The 18,074-nt window shown below is 55.8% G+C and overlaps 7 protein-coding genes across 7 annotated transcripts, besides 1 other annotated feature; 4 read left to right on the top strand and 3 right to left on the bottom strand.

Annotated features, from left to right (window-relative positions):
* Nucleotides 1–355: 355 nt before the first annotated feature.
* Nucleotides 356–4,072, top strand: CYME_CMC054C (glycine--tRNA ligase; the record flags this gene model as incomplete). Its single annotated transcript, XM_005535225.1, has 1 exon — nt 356–4,072. One exon carries the CDS (start codon nt 356–358, stop codon nt 4,070–4,072), a length of 3,717 nt encoding a protein of 1,238 aa, XP_005535282.1.
* Nucleotides 4,073–4,777: 705 nt separating this feature from the next.
* Nucleotides 4,778–5,345, bottom strand: CYME_CMC053C (60S ribosomal protein L35; the record flags this gene model as incomplete). Its single annotated transcript, XM_005535224.1, has 2 exons — nt 4,778–5,039; nt 5,209–5,345. 2 exons carry the CDS (start codon nt 5,343–5,345, stop codon nt 4,778–4,780), a joined length of 399 nt encoding a protein of 132 aa, XP_005535281.1.
* Nucleotides 5,346–5,692: 347 nt separating this feature from the next.
* On the top strand, nt 5,693–6,115 carry CYME_CMC052C (hypothetical protein; the record flags this gene model as incomplete). Its single annotated transcript, XM_005535223.1, has 1 exon — nt 5,693–6,115. The coding sequence occupies one exon, from the start codon at nt 5,693–5,695 to the stop codon at nt 6,113–6,115; it is 423 nt and encodes a 140-aa protein (XP_005535280.1).
* Nucleotides 6,116–6,798: 683 nt separating this feature from the next.
* Nucleotides 6,799–9,297, bottom strand: CYME_CMC051C (similar to programmed cell death 6 interacting protein; the record flags this gene model as incomplete). The annotated part of the gene is made up of 1 exon (XM_005535222.1): nt 6,799–9,297. One exon carries the CDS (start codon nt 9,295–9,297, stop codon nt 6,799–6,801), a length of 2,499 nt encoding a protein of 832 aa, XP_005535279.1.
* Nucleotides 9,298–9,742: 445 nt separating this feature from the next.
* Nucleotides 9,743–12,541: a sequence feature (repetitive element).
* A 1,118-nt stretch (nt 12,542–13,659) lies between these two features.
* CYME_CMC049C (similar to dTDP-4-dehydrorhamnose reductase) lies at nt 13,660–14,742 on the top strand (the record flags this gene model as incomplete). Its single annotated transcript, XM_005535221.1, has 1 exon — nt 13,660–14,742. The coding sequence occupies one exon, from the start codon at nt 13,660–13,662 to the stop codon at nt 14,740–14,742; it is 1,083 nt and encodes a 360-aa protein (XP_005535278.1).
* Nucleotides 14,743–14,982: 240 nt separating this feature from the next.
* On the bottom strand, nt 14,983–15,381 carry CYME_CMC048C (hypothetical protein; the record flags this gene model as incomplete). The annotated part of the gene is made up of 1 exon (XM_005535220.1): nt 14,983–15,381. The coding sequence occupies one exon, from the start codon at nt 15,379–15,381 to the stop codon at nt 14,983–14,985; it is 399 nt and encodes a 132-aa protein (XP_005535277.1).
* Nucleotides 15,382–15,651: 270 nt separating this feature from the next.
* On the top strand, nt 15,652–16,647 carry CYME_CMC047C (hypothetical protein, conserved; the record flags this gene model as incomplete). Its single annotated transcript, XM_005535219.1, has 1 exon — nt 15,652–16,647. The coding sequence occupies one exon, from the start codon at nt 15,652–15,654 to the stop codon at nt 16,645–16,647; it is 996 nt and encodes a 331-aa protein (XP_005535276.1).
* Between the last annotated feature and the right edge of the window lie 1,427 nt (nt 16,648–18,074).

The following is an 18,074-nucleotide window of genomic DNA, read 5'->3' as shown; positions in this document are numbered from 1 at the left end:
ACCAGCACCACGGGGGTGCATCGCGGACGGTGCAGGCACCGTGCGCAGCGCTGCGCGCATGGATCATTTCGAGGCTAGTGCGTTTCTTCCATTCTAATACCATTTAATATTATTTAGTTCAGGTTCATACAGTTCGATACCAACTCGACAGGTACAGGCGTGTAGGAAGCGGTGTCGTCGGCACTGTGTTGCCGTCACCGAACGTGTGTGTCTCCGTTGCGACAGAGGCTTGGCTGCGGGTGCACTGGTCAACGCAGTCTGCTCGGTAGGCTTGGTACTTTGCTAGCTGCGTAGCAGGGCGACTAGCTAGCCGATATCAGTGAGGACGCTCAATTGTTTCATCGGTGTGCGTTCGATGGTGAAGAGGTTGGCACATGAGCATCGATCAGGTACACCGACCATGTTGTTCAGCGCAGCTGCGCTTCAGGTTCGGGCGTGTGTGCGCACTGTTTGGCGAGGCACGGGACACGGCGTGCGCTGGTCGCCTTGCGGGCGTGTTGCCAGTCAGCGGCTGAGCTGGTCGGTTCCACGACGTCGCCATTCAGGCCCTCTTTGCACACATTCGGCGAGTGCAACGCCGCCTTCGTCCGGAGAAACGCTCAGGGCGCCCGGTTCAACAGAGAACGTTCGCGCGAGCGACGGTATGGCCGCAGAGTCAGCAGCGCCTGCGGGCACCGGTACGCGCACCACTGCAAAGACAAACGTAGAGACGCGTCCGCGTGGAGCTGTTGGAGCAAACGGCACCGGGGCACTGACTTTTCAAGAGGCTATTCTGCGACTTCAGATCTACTGGGCCGAACGTGGCTGCTTACTCTGGCGACCCTATAACGCCGAAGTTGGGGCCGGCACCATGAATCCAGCAACGTTCCTCCGTGCGCTGGGACCAGAGCCCTGGAACGTGGCCTACGAGGAACCCTCGGTGCGCCCTGACGACTCGCGCTATGGCGAGAACCCGAACCGTATCCAGCAACATACGCAGTTCCAAGTTATCCTGAAACCAGCGCCACCGAATAGTCAGGAGCTACTGCTTGGCTCGTACGCTGCCTTGGGCATCGACATTGACGCCCATGATATTCGTTTCGTGGAAGATAACTGGGAATCACCAGCACTCGGCGCCTGGGGGCTCGGCTACGAGGTGTGGATGGACGGCTGCGAGATCACCCAGTACACGTACTTTCAACAGGTTGGCGGCTTCTCCCTGGATCCCATTGCACTGGAGATTACCTATGGGATGGAGCGTATCTTGATGACCGTTCAAGGAAAGAGCCACTTCAAGGATATTCTGTATGCGCCGGGCATTACCTACGGCGAGGTGTTCCTCCAGAACGAAATCGAAATGAGTCGCTACAATCTCGAAGAGGCTGATGTCGAGCGACAGCGCCACCTGTTCGACCTCTCTGAGGCCGAAGCACGTGAGCTGCTCCAAAAGCGATTACCGATTCCAGCGTATCATTACGTTTTGCGAACAAGTCACACCTTTAACATCCTGGATGCTCGTGGCGCCGTTGGTGTTGCCGAGCGTGCGGCCTACTTTCGTCGTATGCGTTCGCTGGCGCGCGAGGTAGCCGCCTTGTGGCTGGAACGCCGAGCGGAGCTGTGCTTTCCACTCGGACAGCAGCCAGCGATTGTTGCGGCTAGCGCTGCACCCACGAGCCACGCCAATGAAGCTGTGCACACTGAGCAGGTGCAGCGCGATGCTGCGGATACCGTCGCCGCTCCAGGACGACAGACATCCGGTGAGGGCGCCACGTTGCTAATCGAGATAGGGACCGAGGAATTGCCGCCAGCAGATCTTGATGCTGCCGTGGAGCAGCTACGTGAACACCTGTTGCAACTTCTACACTCAAGTCGCTTGCTCCCAGACGCTGGTCGAGTGAAAGTGCACGTGCGAGCGACACCACGACGCCATGCGATTCTCGTCGAGGGTGTTGCTCACAAGCAGCCAGACCAGTGGACCCAGATCCGTGGCCCACCGTCTCGAGTTGCGATAGATGCTCAGACCGGGAAACTGACGGCTGTGGGTCAGGCCTTCGCCCAGCGTCATCAAATCCGGAACTGGGAGGCTGAGACTGAACGAAAAGCGACCAAACAGGGTGAGTATATCTTTCTGAATCGCACCATTCAAGGCCAGCGTGCCTTACCTCTGCTCCATGAGCGCCTGGTCGACTCGGTTCTAGCAAAGATTCAGTTCCGTCGGAGTATGCGCTGGAACGAGTCGGGTGTCTTGTATTCACGTCCGGTGCGCTGGTTGCTGGCCATGCTCGATGACCAAGTGATTCCAGTGGCCTTTGGTGGTGTGGTGTCGGCCCCGGTGACCTGGGGATTGCGGGCATCCGGGATTGCACCCCAGCTGCCTGTATCGCATGCGCAGCTCTACGACCGGGTCCTGGAGCGAGCGAACATTGTCGCTGAGGTGTCGGCTCGCGAGCAGTCCATCCTGCGGCAGGCAAACGCGCTGGCGCTCCAACAAGACGGTGTCATCTACGACCCAGAACGGACAATGCTCCATGAGGTCGCGCGGCTCATTGAGTCTCCGCAAGTGCTTCTTGGATCGTTTGATGAGGCGTACCTGGCGCTTCCATCTCCAGTACTGATCACGGTGATGCAGAAGCACCAGCGTTACTTCCCCATTGAGGCGTCTGGCTCGATGTCGACATCGACCGAGCAAGACTCGAATGATTTGCGACTACGGAATGCGTTTGTGATTGTTGCCAATGGACGCTTACGAAACGCTGACCTAGTGCGTCGCGGGAACGAAGCCGTGATCCAGGCACGTTTCGCGGATGCCAAGTTCTTCTACGAAGCGGATCTGAAACGGCCGTTAGCTTCCTTTGTGCCCAAGCTCGAGGGATTGATCTTCGAGGAGCGCCTCGGCTCCATGCTGGACAAGACGAGACGCATCGAAGCGCTGGTACCGTTCGTCGTGGATGCGCTTGCACAGCGGCACTACAGGCATCACGAGGACGCAGGCGTACCGGCACCGGTACCTTCGCCATGCGATTCTCCAGTGGACACTGCTTCACCGCGGATGCGCGCACAAAGTCCAACGCCAGACTGGGAGCAGGTACGCCAGGTTGCTACAGAAGCCGCTGCGCTCTGCAAAGCCGATCTAGCAACCCAGCTTGTTGTGGAGTTTACCTCACTGGCGGGCATCATGGGTGAGCACTACGCACGGAAGCAGGGCTATCGCGACGATGTCGCGCGGGCACTCTTTGAGATTGTGCTACCCCGCAGTGCGGGTGACCAGGTACCGCGCACCCCAGCCGGGGTCGCGCTCGCCCTGAGTGATCGCATGGACTCGCTGGTGGGCCTTTTTGGTATTGGTCTCGCACCCAAGGCCAACTCGGATCCTTTTGGGCTCCGTCGAGCGGCGCTTGGCGTCGTCCAAATCCTCTGCCGTGGCGCCTTTGACGGCGTTGAGCTCAGTGCGCTCGCTGAGGCAGCGGCCGCGGTGTATGCCAAGCAGCACATGTCGATTCGCGAGGAAACGCTCGCCGATTTGCTTGACTTTATGGACAAGCGCTTTGAACAGTGGCTCCTGGATCCGGATTCCAGTCTACCTGCACTCGATGTTGCTCGGGGCGCGGACCAGTCCCAGGCGTCGGCGACAGGTCTCCATGTGAGCGCTGTGCGTGCTGTGCTTCAGTGCCATCGACGGAGACCCGCTCGAGCGTATCGTGTCCTGCAGCAACTCTATCCACTCATGGCAGAAGAGCGCTTTCGTGATGCAGTTACCTGCTACCTGCGACCCGCGCGCCTGGTTCGAGGCCAACCGGACCTGGACGGTAGCGTCGATCCCGCGCTTTTCCAGGATCAAGTGGAAGTAGCGTTGTGGGAGGCGCTTCGTCGGGGCGGCTTCGATGCCGATCAGCCACCGTTCACCAACGACGACGTGCTGGGCATGGTACAGGCGTTACGTACGCTTCGACCGAGCGTAGATGCGTTTCTGGACGGCGTCATGGTCATGGTGGATGAGCCAGCGCTTCGACGGAATCGTCTGAACTTGTGTGCTCGCATCGCCCGCATACCAGCCAGTGTCCTCGATATGGAACAATTACAGGGTTGGTTCTAGAACCGATCAGCGTCTGATGCTGGCAACGTTGACGATGCATCCTAGGCTTGTGGTGGTGGAAACGGGGAACTCGCCAGGACAATGCGCGGAACTGGCAAACTGGCGTAAAGCGATGGCGTTATGCAAATGCTTTAATGGTCTGGTTAGTGTCCAGCTCGGAGATGGGTTCGTTCGAGGAGCAAGGACGCGTTGCCTTGCAGGCGATATCGCGTGGTACCGGTGAGGGTGATTTCATGCTGGACGCGAAGTGACGTGTCCTGTGCTTTTGCCGCAGCTAGAGATGATGCCCGGTTGCCGGCCTCGATGTTTGAGTGCTCATCGCGCAAGTCGAGCGAAGCGAGATCATCGTTGGTCGCGTTTGCACGACTTGGCAGTGGCACACCATAATGGAGCGAATGCGGTGTGTACGGCGCTTCGGTTGCCGCCTCCATGGTCGTGCAGGTGTAGCGCGTGTACCTTTAGCAAGGCTGTTCACCAGACGTTGCGTGCGGTTGGTAAAAGAGCACGTTCTCGACACACACACACACACACACATACAGAGAGAGAGAGACATGCAGGCAGGCATCGTTGTGGACGGTAACGCGCTCGCACCTCGTCACGTATCGATGCGGTCAGGTCAGTGGACGAACTAGTCTGAGAACATGCGAGGATCACGCAGTACCGGCAAGATCGCAAAACGCCGTTTTCACTGGTTCCGTAGACCACTTATTCTGATTGCATGAGAGAATCACGCGGTACGGGCAAGATCGCAAAACGCCGTTTTGGAAAGTTCTGCTCGCGCTTCTGTTGACGGAGGGTCTTGCGTGCGGCGTCCGTCTTCGACAACTTCCGCCGCATCGCTCGCGTAAGCTTCGGCCGCAGATCCAACGGCTTAAACTTCTTATTCATGTATTCTTCTCGCAACGCTTTTCTCCTCGCCTGAGACATAACCGTCAATACCCTAGCAATAGACTTGCGCACCTCCTTACTACAAGTGGTTAGTTCTGGTTCCCGAGCCGCGCCCCATCAGAAAGAGCAAGTTTCAAAGAGCGCCCGCAAGAATCCCTTGCTGCACCCTCAAATGTCCCTATCAAAGCTCTAGTGTTCATCACGAACATCTACATAAACACACGCACAGCAGGCGAACAACAACTTACATCTTCCCGAGCTTGCCAGCGCCGCCACCGCTTACCTGCAGCACACGCAGCTGCTGAAGTTCCGTCTTCAGCGCTTGTAACTGCTGCTCCAACTCTTGTCTGGACTTTCCTCGAAGTTCATGTGCTTTCAAAACCATATTTATGGTGCTGCTCGTGAATACTTGCTGCGCTGCGCTTCACACCACGGCCGTATAGCACACACGATAGCCTAAGAGAACGAGGCAGCGTTCCAGTTTGTGGAGCGTGGTTCGCGGCCGCGTCCATGGTATCGGCGACGATTGCATGTCACGTGTGACACCACCAGGCGCAGCATCCGAAGATCTGTCCTCTGATATAATACTATGTACTAGGATGTACTATAATGTGTCAAAGATATGCAAGCGTATCGACCGCTGCTGCAGCGCCCCTTTTCCACTGCAGAGGCTGGGCGCTGAGGCTGACGCTGAGGCTGGGCGCCCATGCATGCAGCCGCAACAAACGCGACATGCATGTCGCGCTGCCGCCGCTGGTAACAGCGTGCAGCAGTCGCAACATGACCTCTACAAGTTTTGGTGCGTCTGAACTGGATCAGTTCTTAGCCGATGCCGAGCTACGTGTTCGCTTGATGGAAAGAAGATTGCGGAAGCTGGCTGCTTGGCAAAAGCGGTTGCAGCAACGAAACGATGGCGATTCGGTTCGGCGGTTGCGGCAGGCTGCTGGTCAGCGTCTCGCTGCCGCTTACGTCATGCAGGCGCTATTTTCGCTTCTCTTGATGTTAGAGGGTGAAGATCCGGAAGTTCACGTCGTCAAAAGAGGTATGAAGCGTTGCTGCGACTGGGCAAACGTCCTCGAGCTCGACGCTTCCCCGGATGACTCGCAGCCGGTACCCACCGCCGACGCTAGCGCCTCGGAGGCAGCTGTCTCCTAGAGACTGCGAACGCTCTTTATGTATATATAACAAGGGTTTTTTGGGGAAGAGATTTGACGTACTTGTGCTCGGCGTGACTCTGTTGTCTTCTGGTGACTGTCAGCGCACGCGCTAAGGACGAGCACTCGCGGCTCGCGCTTTGTGGTGCGCCCGACGTCAGAGCCGACGCTCGCGGTGCTGGTGATGATCGCTTCACGACTCGGACGAAGACGAGTTTTGTACCGAATCAAAGCGCAAATGTCTTTTGGCACGAATATGGCTTCAGAAACAATGACATCTTCTCGTTTTGTTTGCAATAAGCGTACAGAAGACTGCTCAGTTCACTGTGCTGCAATGACGAGCGCTACGCTTGACCTCAACACAATCGTGCAGTGGTTACGGAACCAAGAAATGAACACCACACGCAAGGACAACTACCAAACGTGCGGAGCATTTCGACCTGCGAATATGGAACCGCTCATGGACGCGTCCATACAGTAGGTCAGCGCCAGGCCCTGATCCAAAAAGCACCCATAGACAATGCATGCGAAATGCAGGTCAATGTGACCAAGAAGCAATAGAGCGCCTACACTCGACTGCGAGTCGGCAAGCTGCGTATTGCCCGATGCGTATCGAGTATAGACATTGGCCGGCTCGTGAAGCGGGCCTAGCGGATGATGGGCACGCGAGCGACAACGACGGCCTCATGACGACCCTAGCGAAACTTCAAGTCGACGCGCTTCACAGAACCCCTCGACGCTCCCGAGTAATGCTTCGGATCGTTCGAGAAGACGGGAACAGCGCTCTCGCACGCGGTTTCTTTCCTGAATGAGCGCCTGCATATCCTCAATGGCTCGATGCACCCGCCCGGCCAAATCTGCAGCTGCGGCCAGCTCGCGATCCCTCTCCGCCCGCAGACTTTTGAGATCTTCGACCGCCTTGATGAGTTCGTGGCGCGCACTGGAAGCCACGCTCCCTAGGAGATCTTCCGCGCGTCGAATGAGGGCCCCATAACGCCGTTCGATGATTCGCTCGATAATTTCGGTTGCGCTTGCGTGGAAATCATCATCCGGCAGCGGATCTTCGAGCAGGGTGCACCCAAAGTCGTCCGAAAAGCGCTGCTGTTCTAGTTCGCGCGCGACCGCGTCCCTGCGTGTCTCCATGTCAACCAGTCGCGCTGCAGCATGGTGCAACTGCACAGCCACTGGGTGCTCAGTGGTGATTACCCGCGACCGATGGTCGAAAATGGACCCACACTGAGCCGGGGCACTGGTGGTGATGGTTGCAGTACTAGTGGCGGCACTGGTGGTCTCCCCGTTGGATCCGTTTTGTTCCAAAATGGACAAGGCGTCGCGAACACTCGACTCCTGACAATGTTGGGCTCGCGTGCTCACACTGCGCCTCGCGGCTGTGCAAGCTTGCAGCTCAATTTGGATAAGATGCAGTTCGGCGTGGTATGACTGTTGGGCTTCCGCGGATTCCGGCCGATGCGCACGGCCTCGGAGTTTAGCGCGCCACTCCGCGTCTTCCGCTGCCTCTGCGCTCAGAAGGATTTCCGCCCGCCGCACTTTCTCCTTGGCTTGGCGGATCAGCTCTGAAGCGAGTCGGTCGGAACCTTCTTCCGCGTTGAGATCTGCGTGCAACTCCTTGAATCGCACAACCGTTCCACGGTTAAGTTCTTCCGGTGTCTCGGTCTCGCGCAGGTCAGAGAATTTTCTCGGAATACTCGCGAGGATCGCTTCGAGATTCAGCTCTCTTCGCAGGCTGCCTGAAACGCGATTCGCTTCCCGCAGCCGCTCTACTGCTCGCTCGACCAGAGCGCGGACCCGTTTGTCGTAATCATTTCGCATTGGGATGAATTCGAGTGGCACCAGATTCTGTAGGGCCAAGAGCGGTGAACTCGGCGGAAGAAACGCAGCGGGACTCAGGGCGGCCATGCGTTCCGCTGCCTGGCCATCGCCCAGCGACGCCGCCAGTTCTCGTAGATCAGGTGTCGTTGCCAGGATGCGTCTACGCAGTTGCGACGGCGCTGAGTGACGATTTCTGTCATCCGCGCGTCTTTTGCTGAAATCGACTTGAAAAACAACCGCATTTTCACGTTCACAGCGCTCGCGGGCGGAACGACATCGATCGCGAAGAGCTTCGATGCGTCGTTGCAACGGTGTATCGCGCCGGACGAGCTCACTCTTGAGTAGCCTTTCCGCGATGACGACCGCTTCGGAATACCGCCGCGCTCTTTCTACTAAATCCTCCTCCTGCATCGCCATGAGCCGTTGGATATCCCCGGTGCCGTCTGCATCAAGTTCCATTGCAGCGTACTGCATGGCAACCGCCTCAGCGTAATCTCGGAGCAGCTCTAATTCAACGATAAAGTCGGCGGGGAAGTAACGAGTCCCGGCATTCGCTACTGCCCGCCCGTACAGCTCGACAGCACCACCTGCCAGGCAGCTCACCGTCGAACTCGATCGATTCTCGGCAATCGCGAAATCGACGGTGCAAAGTTGTGCATTGCCAAGCATGACTAGTTTCAGCGTATCCAGCGACGTTTGGTGCAGATCCTGAGTGAGGTCCGCTCCAATACTGTCCAGCGACATGTGCTGAATGAGTGCGAAAAGACCAGCAGCACACTGAAAACCTTGTAACGCTTCTCTGAGTGCGGCCTCGGTCAGCGGCTCCGGCAGTACCAGGTCATGGGCCCGCGTGCAATAGCACACCGCCAGATTGAATAGCAGACCGGCTTTCTCCAGCTGTGTGCTAGAGCTCGAACAGCGCTGTCTAGTTTGAAACGCATCCATCCAAGTGAAAGTTAGCGTTACATTAGGAGCGTCTACGTGTCCTGCGCCCGTCTTCTGTTGCCCCGTACTCGTACCGTTCTGGCGCTGTAGTAGACCTCGCCGCACTGACGCAGGTGCAACCGCACGCCTGAAAACAAAGCGCGTCTCCAGAAAACGCAACGCCCGGTAGTAGTCTCGAATGACTTGGACGGCATCACCAGCTCGTTCAACGTCCGGAGCAGAGCTGATGACCGACACTCGTTCGCGCAACGCTTTCAGGTGCTTGCACGCGTGCTCGTAGCGCTGCGTGACCCCCTCGCGCCGAGCTGGCGTTACAGCTCCTCGAAACTCGAACAGCGATCTCAAAACAACCGATTCAAGTACTGGAATACGCTCTGTCGACTTTTTCGGTACCCTAACTGTCCGCATTATGTGGCCTGTCAACGGGTCCCGAGGTCGCGCACAGCGCAGGTCACAGCAACGTATCCATATACGCGTGCGAAAGCGTCTGTGTGCGGTATCTGCGCAGGTCTGCGGAGGTTCGCAAGGCGCGCGTGTCCAACGCCTCTCGATGTGTCGCTGCTGGCTGTCGATTTTTCTTAAATAGACAAATCGATCTCACATAGGCCGGCGCTCTTCGGCTGTCCGCTTTTTCTCTACTTTCTTCTCGTTTCTTTTTTGGTTGTTTTCAGCGCGCAGTAAAGCATCCATCGATCCACGCCCTACTTTTCAGTTCCATTACCCATACGTAGACCCGGGCATACTGGTTGAATTGTACGTTCTATCGTGGGTCGTGCGCACGGCATGATCGTCCGCGATTGCGCCTTTACCGTTGGTTCAGATGCATCACGAAGACAGAACTGTGTTGGCAGTCCCACTGAAGGCATCGGCTTGAGGAACGCTACATCTGATACGCGAACACGGCTAGTTATCGTTCTGGGAGCCAGCAAGCTGCGCAGACAGGCGTACTGTTTGCGAAAGCGCGAAGGGATCTACTAGTAGTCCACTGCGACCAGGACGATGCCCTGACGCAGCATCCTGCTCCTAGTTCCAGCGTAAACTGCGTTGTGGACGAGTTGCTCAGGCCTCTCACCAGAGCACCCGTCACTGGGAGCGCAGAGAGCTCGAGCCTGGAGGACTCGTTTGGATAACGGGACGTTGCTCCCATAAGGTACATTTTTGGCAATGCGGAACAAGTTTTGCCTCTTGTAACGTTAATCGTAGAGGGCGAAAGAAATTCTTATCTCGTTGCTAGTTCGTGGATAGTCTCTGGTCTGTTTTCTATATAGTACGGTCGAAAACTGGCACCGCCTTGTCTGGCAGGCATGAGACTCGACGTGTATCTCGCCAATGAAGGGAAGCGCGAGCCTGGCCATTCGTTGACTTGTTGCTCTAACCTACAAGTTGTACTGGCGCAGAAGACGTCTAAAAATACAGTTTTTCATTTCAATTACTTTTCAAATTTCACGTTTGTATATTCAAGTTATTTTTCGCGGTTTATACCAGAAACGTTTAAAGTGTGTTCGTTTTCAAAAAAAGGAAAGTCATGGAAGTGGAAGTAAAGGAACCCGGAAGCCTGATGTCGCCGGCTGATGGAGAAAACCGAAAAACAGTACTGAGAAAAGAAGAATTGGAAAAGACGAAGAAACAACGGGGGAGTCGCAACGTCAATTCCCGCATGAAAGACTGCACTACGACGACATGGTAGTGAAAGCCTGCCTTCTTGGATATATCAAGGATCCGTAGAACCAAAAGTTCCAAGAGGCCATCAGAAACCGTGTCGATTCGTGCTCCATGAGTATTATAGAGGCCTCGTCTGGGCTAATGCATTCGGTGGAGGAGGTGTACGACGAAGTGACGCACACGGGAACAGTCGAGGTATGAAGGAATTTTTCATTATGACATTCATTCGCCACCTGATGCTTGGTACAGGGCAAAACGTCGACGAAAAATGAGTGAGTGCATGCCGTCCACGAAAATCACGACGAATACCGCTTCGAAGGTACTCGGTACAATGATGATGGGTATATTTACGAATACGAGGCGAGAATGTACCTCACGAACATGAAGAACCTCATGACTACGAACCTCAAAAGCTTCATGAAACACTCCATCATTGCACCCTACCCGGACTTCGTCCGCCAGGGAATATGGGCCATCATCAATGGCGTCAGGAACGATCGTAAGAATGAAGAAGATATCGAATTCGTCGACGAGAAGACGTCACGAAAGCGAACGAATGAAGCTTCTGTAATCCATGCGACTATGAAAGAGCATCGTTCAGTCTTGGGGCTCGTCAACACAAAAGAAAAGGTATCAGACATGAAAAAAGATAACGATAGGTGCTATCGCCTCATCCTGCAATATTTCGTGTTTTTGGACCGAGAGCTCGAACGCAAGGCCGAAAAGGAGCTGAGCAGCGGGAAAATGAAGAATGGGTGAGACGGAAGGCTGCCCTGATGGGAAAGCGCTTCAAGGTCGTCCCGTTGTGCAACATCAAGTCACATTTTGGGACTATCGACTCCGGTGTCCTTTACGGCATCATGAGGGAGATCAGTCCGGAGTTCAATGTTAGCAGGGAGGACTTCACCCGTGAGAACCGGGAGACGTACAGTAAGAAGAATATCTTCAATTTCAAACGTCTCAAAGTGAGCAAACAAAAGGTATTCACTGGGATGATCGAAACTGATGGAGTAACCTTGTGTCTACACTATCGGCGGTTGAAGAAAAGAAGGAGGCGGATCCAGCGACGAAGTAAGTGGAGGATAACGACCTTGTCGTTGGCGTGGCGAAGCATGAAGAAAAGAAGGAGGCGGACCTTGCGACGCAGAGAGTGCATGAGAACGATTTGGTCGTTGGCGCGGACCCTTGGAACACGAATATCATAACCATTGCAGTACCCAAGCGTGCGGAAGATGGCATTGACGCTAACTTTCGTCAGAAAAACGTGCGTCTGTTAACGCTCTCAAGTGCTAGATAGAACCGAGAATCGGGAAAAATGAATGCGAGGAAGAAAACTGAGAAATGGAATGCAGGAGTGAGAGAGCAACTGAAAGCGATCAGCCAGGTGACTACCCGCGGGGCGGACTTTCAAGCTGTTCTGAAATTCACGAAATTTCGCGCTGCTCATTGGGAGGCGCGCTGTGGAAAGAGTATACAAAGCCCCAGTGGGCTCGTCTGCGTTCGAACTTGGAATGTGGGAAGCAGCGTGCATTCGCCAACTTTTCAATCAGTTGAGCGCCTTGCAGGAGGACGAGAGTCAAATACTCATAATGGCGTACGGAGCAGGGCGCTGGATGACCCAGAAAAGGATATACGCCAGCTCCAACGACGAGAACGTACACGGCGTGCGCACGGCGTTTTGTCACAATATCGATATATGAGTTCCGAGCGTCATACATTCACCAAGAACCGGTGTGTAGACTCCAGAGGGTCGAGATACAAAAGTGCCATCGGAGCCCTGAGGATACAGCAAAGTATGGAGCGCTGACGGAAGAGCAAATAGAAAGAAGGGCGAAAGTTCGGGCTACTTGCATTAGTAAGTAAAACCAACGACAAGAAACGTGTGGAATTCGTGAACCAGGACTTGAACGCAGCAATCAACATAACGAGATGCGCGGTGATGGAGAAGAGACTTTCGGAGTTGACGAGACAGATTTTTGTGCGGCAACCTTTTACAGTGGATTTGTACAAGAGAATTTGAAACCAGTAGTGGATAGCCGGTCCAAATGATCTGGATGGCGCCTGCACGTCAGGTGGAGACGTTCTGTCCAGGGCGGGTCACTCGCCACTTCTGTAAACTGCTGGCGACTGCTTTCAACTTTTGAAAGGCATTCGCGATACTCCAGGAAAATCGGTTGAAATGCCCCTGGGAGTGATTCGTGCTTGCGGAGAAACCTTTTCGATGTTACGCATGCTACACTGGGGGCAAAGTTTGCGACGCTGTTGGACGTCAGTGCCACTTTCCGAAAGTCAGTTCGGCGTCATTGATGCGAGACCATGAGCAACCCTCGATGTGCATCGATTCGAGCCCAGCTCAAAACATCGAGCCGGTTTCTTCGTGACCGTCGCACGGATTTGCTCATGGCCAATACTCTCCTATTGAAGACAGGCATCCGGTGCGTTACAACGACCTGGGAAACATTCCTCGCATATCGGAGGATCTTCATGGCGAGCGCAACCCGGCTCTAGCTCGTCCTCCGACTGCTTTCGCATCACATGGCATCGCGTCGTTACGCTTGACCGCCCGCGACGCACAGCAGCGCATCGTTCGGTGACTTTTGTTTGAAACGCACGACCGGACCCGAGGGATGTCTGCGAACTGCGTCGGCTCACTGGGCATCGGTGAGTCGCGAGCATGGAGAACGCACTGGTTGAGCTGCCCAGCGAGTTAGGTGTCCCGCTGGTTGACGGCACCTGCACCACATCGATACATGCCTCGTCGTTAGAGAATATTGCCAAAGACGAATACACCACGGTGCAGTCGAGCGCGTACTGCAGGTTTACGGAGCGTTGCCGCCTGGGCACCGACACGATCGCTGCCGTCGATACCGCATACGATATCGCGAGGCTGCGGTGGAGCTGTCGCGCGCCTGTGGAGCAGATACCAACGTATAGTCCTTCTGGAGGCTGAGGAGCGTTTACACGCACCAGAAAACACCGGTAGCACGATTACTAGCGACACCTGGCACAGCACTCGTCGTTGATGCGAGCGCTCGCGAACAGCAACGCACAAGCGAAGCCCCATTGACCCGCAGCAGCAGCAGCAGCAGCACGCTTGCGGTTTCTGGTATGAACGGTTCGCGAGCTCGTGCTGTTTATCGCCCATATGATGGCAGCGCTGAGAGCCAGCGTGGTCTGCTCGTGATCGGCGGTAGCGGTGAACTCGGCTCCGCTCTTGTGCGGGCGGCAGCCGAAGCTGCGGAAACGCCAACTGTAAGTGGCGTTCGTGCCGTCTGGGCGACCTACCGCACTCGAAGACCGTCAGTGTGCACACCGGTTGGATCAAAAGCTCCTTCCGTACGATGGTTTTACCTAGACACCGCTGATAGACGTGCTACTTCAGACCTGATTCAGCGAGCAAGCACGGAAATCGGACCGTTGCTCACGGTGGTTTTTTGCGCTGTTCCGAAACACGGTGGTGCCGCAGGCCCAGGCGGAGACGACATTCGCTCTGGAATCGTTGACCATGTTCTCTACGCAGCAGAGGCAACCAAGCTCGCAGGCATGGTAGAGGGTGCGGAGCGCAGTTCGTGCCGCTTTGTCGCGATATCGACGGACCAGGTGTTCGATGGCGTGCCGCCGCACCCGCCGTATACCACGGATGCCCCACGCCGACCGCTCAATCCGTATGGTCACTACAAAGTAGAAATGGAGGATACCTTGCAAAACATACACCACCCTGATCTTGTTATTGCCCGTACATCACTTATTCTAACGCTCGGTATGCAACCGCATGAAGATGGAAAAGCGATCGCGTTTCTGCGCTCGGCTCTCATCGAAACGCACGAAAAGCCGTTGGTTCTCTTCACCGATGAGATTCGAAATATGTCATGGTCGAATGACTTGGCCGAGGCACTTGTCGAGGTCGCCACTGCTATTCGATGCGAGCGCGTCACGATGGATGGTGATACAGCCACCGTCATTCATCTGGCGTGCCCGGAAACAACGAATCGCTTTGCGCTCGCCCAGCGTCTCTTATCGACACGATGGAGCGAGTACCGTCATCGGGCAGCCGGGCGAATCACGCCCGGCCTTTCAGCGGAGAGCGGTCTGCGGCGGCCTTTAGATCTGACCATGGACGTCACTTCGATGGCTGAGACCGGATTGGTGACGCGTACGCGGCTACGCAGTATCTTCGAGTACCTCCAGTGACAGGGTGTACGTGCAGCGGACGCGCAGATCAATTTCAACCCAGGTGCAGGTATTGGCGCTATCGTTGATCGCTGCAGTATTCAGTCATCGGACGCTTTAGCAGACAAAGAGCGTCGTGCATCGCGCCAGCATCATCGAGTCGTACCGGTGTTCGGCAGTGGCGTAGCTGGAACGCTCGCGGATCTGGTATCATGGGGTACTTTGCGAGTTCTGTCACCTGAAGTTGCAATTCTTCCAACACTAAAAGTCCAGCAGTAGCTGGGGAATAACGCGCAACACGTGCTCGGGCTGAACCCGGACTACCCTCGAGCTTTCCACCGCCGACACGTGCCTGCTGCCGACGTCCTCGGGTGTCTCGGTTGTTGCAAGGTTCACCAGCGACTCCTCTGCTCGATCACCGACACCAGCTTCTATCTCCGCTTCCAAAATAGAGCGCTGCAGGCACTCTAAAGTGAACAAACGAACGTAATAGGTTAAAGCACGCGAAGCAGTCGGCGTGAGCTTCGGGAATCGTCCGTCTCTTCCAGCGACGGTGTCTGTTCCAGCTCGCAGCTCTGCTTCCAGTCGTTGAAGAGCGCAGCGCACGAGCGTGCTCACCCGCTTCCGCTCTAGCGTCTCTTGGGCGAGGTCGAGCTCCATCACGCGCTGCAAACGCACGACTGCAGCAGCATCCAAGGCAACGTACGCGATGCGTGCATCATCGCGTGTGGTTGCGTGCGTTCGCGCCAAGGACACCGGCGGTGTTCCGGCCGTTGCGGATTCGCGCCGATCTGCGCACTGGATGTGCGGTACGGATCGATCGATCGATACGAGGGGAATGGGTTCGCTCTCGGGGGCGTCTCGCTGGTATCTTCGTGGGAAAACTGACGAATCGAACGTGACGGACGTTTGAGATTGATCTCATGGTCCATGATACTAGACCCTGTTGCTCGATTTTCTGGTACAGAAGCGGACTACGGTCTCCATGACGAGTTCAGCAGTTGCACGTTTGCTGACGACGATTCAGGCGAGGGCGGTACGCAAGTCGAGGCGTCGAGCACGGAGCGATACTGCTGCTACCTGCTTGTTTCTGAGTCAACGGATAAAAGGGCGCGTAACAGGACGTACATTGGTTTCACGACCGACCCGTCGCGACGTTTACGTCAACACAACGGAGAACTGAAGGGGGCTGGTGCGCATCGGACTCGGGCGTTTAGGCCCTGGCGATTACTGATTTTCGTCGAGGGTTTCCGCTCGCAGGTACAGGCACTGCAGTTCGAGTGGCAGTGGCAGCACCCTCGGAACAGTCGAACGCAGCGACAACACCAAGCTGGGCTTGGTTCAGAAACAAGCATCAAGCAGCCGTATGGTATAGCCGGCCGGTTGCAGGTGCTAGCGCGGTTGTTGGCCATGCGCCCGTGGTGTTGCATCGCTTTGCGTGTCGTGGTGCCAGACCGACACCGAACGAGTGATCAACAAAAGCCACGTATCGTGAGTGAGCGGTGGCTTGCTGCACTGCCCCTTTCGGTACGGATCCTCCGCGATGTGTCCGTGGTGGAGGCCGTGGCGAAGCAGCCGGACGGCATCGGCAGTCTTCATCGCCGCCGAGACTTGTCAACGCTTTGTTGCGTCTGCTTTACTCGTGAGCAGTTTGTTGAAAAAGGCCGTCGTAAGCGGTATCCGCAGGCGACCGGCTACTGCCTCCACTGTACCGCATCGTTTCATTTGCAGTGCATTGTACAGTATGCATGTGCAGAGCGCTTGCTCCCAGAGTCGGTGCATTGTGCAAGGTGCCAGCAGCTGATCGCCTGGGCGGATGTGCTCCGTTCGGTCGACTTGGCGACAGCACCATCGACCCACCTTGGCGCCGAGCTCGGAGAACGTCCCTCTCCCTCGACATCGGCGTCCGTATTCAGCGTCGACTAGGAGGTGCCGTACCTGGGAGGTTCAGCGAGGACGCCTTCCGCTGCCGTTATTATTATTATTGATGCTGATGATGATCGGATCCCTGAATTCGCTGGGATTGCGTGCATCCCTGGTCTATGGGCGCGCCCTCGCAGCATGGAACGAAGATCAGAGCGTGTTCTGAATCGTCTTGGTTTCCTGGCAGAAGCTGCCGAATCGATCGTCGAAACCCACAAGTGACTGATTACCGGACTCGTTTGCAGCGAAGCTTTTCAAACCGCTCTGTTCGGACGCTTTGGTGCGCGAAAACGGACACGAGCCCCGGGGCATCGACCGCAAAAGCCGCGATGCACTGAAGCCACGACGTAGAGGTCGAGCAAGTTCATTAGCGGCTGCACCAACGACATACTCGCTGTCTCTGTGCTTTGGATGCTACGCGATTTGTAGGAGAGGAACGGGACCACGGCCGGTTATCGCCATGGCGAGCACGGGCCAGCGTATCCACATATGCAAGCACGCAAGTATGCATGTCTTGACAGATACATGATGCGTTAGCGTTACGGAGAAGTCATCCCGGTACTACGTGGAGTGAATCCTTACCTATAGTTTACAGGAGCCTGGAATATGCGTAAGAGCATCCCCGGTTAGAGATATCGATCGTCGCGGGCTGGAGAAACCTCTTTGGCGATGTTTGTGGCTTTTAGCGAACGTTCCTCAAACCCGCGCAGCATGAAGGCGCTGCTGCTGCTGCTGCTGCTGCTCCATAGAGACGGTCACGTTCGCCTAGACGACTGGATGCCGTCCGTCCAGCGTGCTGGCACAAACTGATCTTTTCCCCCAATGCACATATTTCACGTGCTGCTGCGCCAGCTACCGTAGAGAGAGAGAGACTGAGAGCAGCAACTGCGTGTTCGTCCCCGTTTCAACTGACTGATGTGTAACGTTTCGTAGGAGGTCGTATTCTTCAGAATGCAGAGCCCAGCGCTGCTTGCTCAATGCTCGATACCTCGCGGTTCGGTTTGCAGCCATCAAGATATTCCAGGTCAACGAGAAGTATCGAGATTGGGTCACGCTTCGAGGCTACGCAGTCTGACTCCCGGCCGGATGTGTGAGTCACAAGCGCCGTGCCGTTGCCGTCACCTACGCGCTTCTCGGCATGCAGCAGACAATGTGCTGCGGTTGTTGACCTCCAGGCAACACCGCTCCCTCCGAGCCGAGCCGAGCCTAGATTCCAGCCGACTGTGAATCTACCAGAAAAGGCGATCGTAAAAGAGTCATAGAAAGAAACAACGAATGGAGGGACACGCGTTCCACGAACGACGCCGAGAGCGCCCTGGAATCTTACCACTGCCAAAGGTCGCTGTATAGTCCCGCTTGCGCCTGATGTGCGCGATACCTCTCCATTTGTGCTGCTAGAGATGATGAAATCTCATCCATAATCAACACTT

Source organism: Cyanidioschyzon merolae, chromosome 3, assembly GCF_000091205.1.
Source record: "Cyanidioschyzon merolae strain 10D DNA, chromosome 3, complete genome".
In the NCBI taxonomy this organism is placed as follows: Eukaryota; Rhodophyta; class Bangiophyceae; order Cyanidiales; family Cyanidiaceae; genus Cyanidioschyzon; species Cyanidioschyzon merolae.
This window is presented reverse-complemented; position numbering and strand designations above follow the sequence as displayed.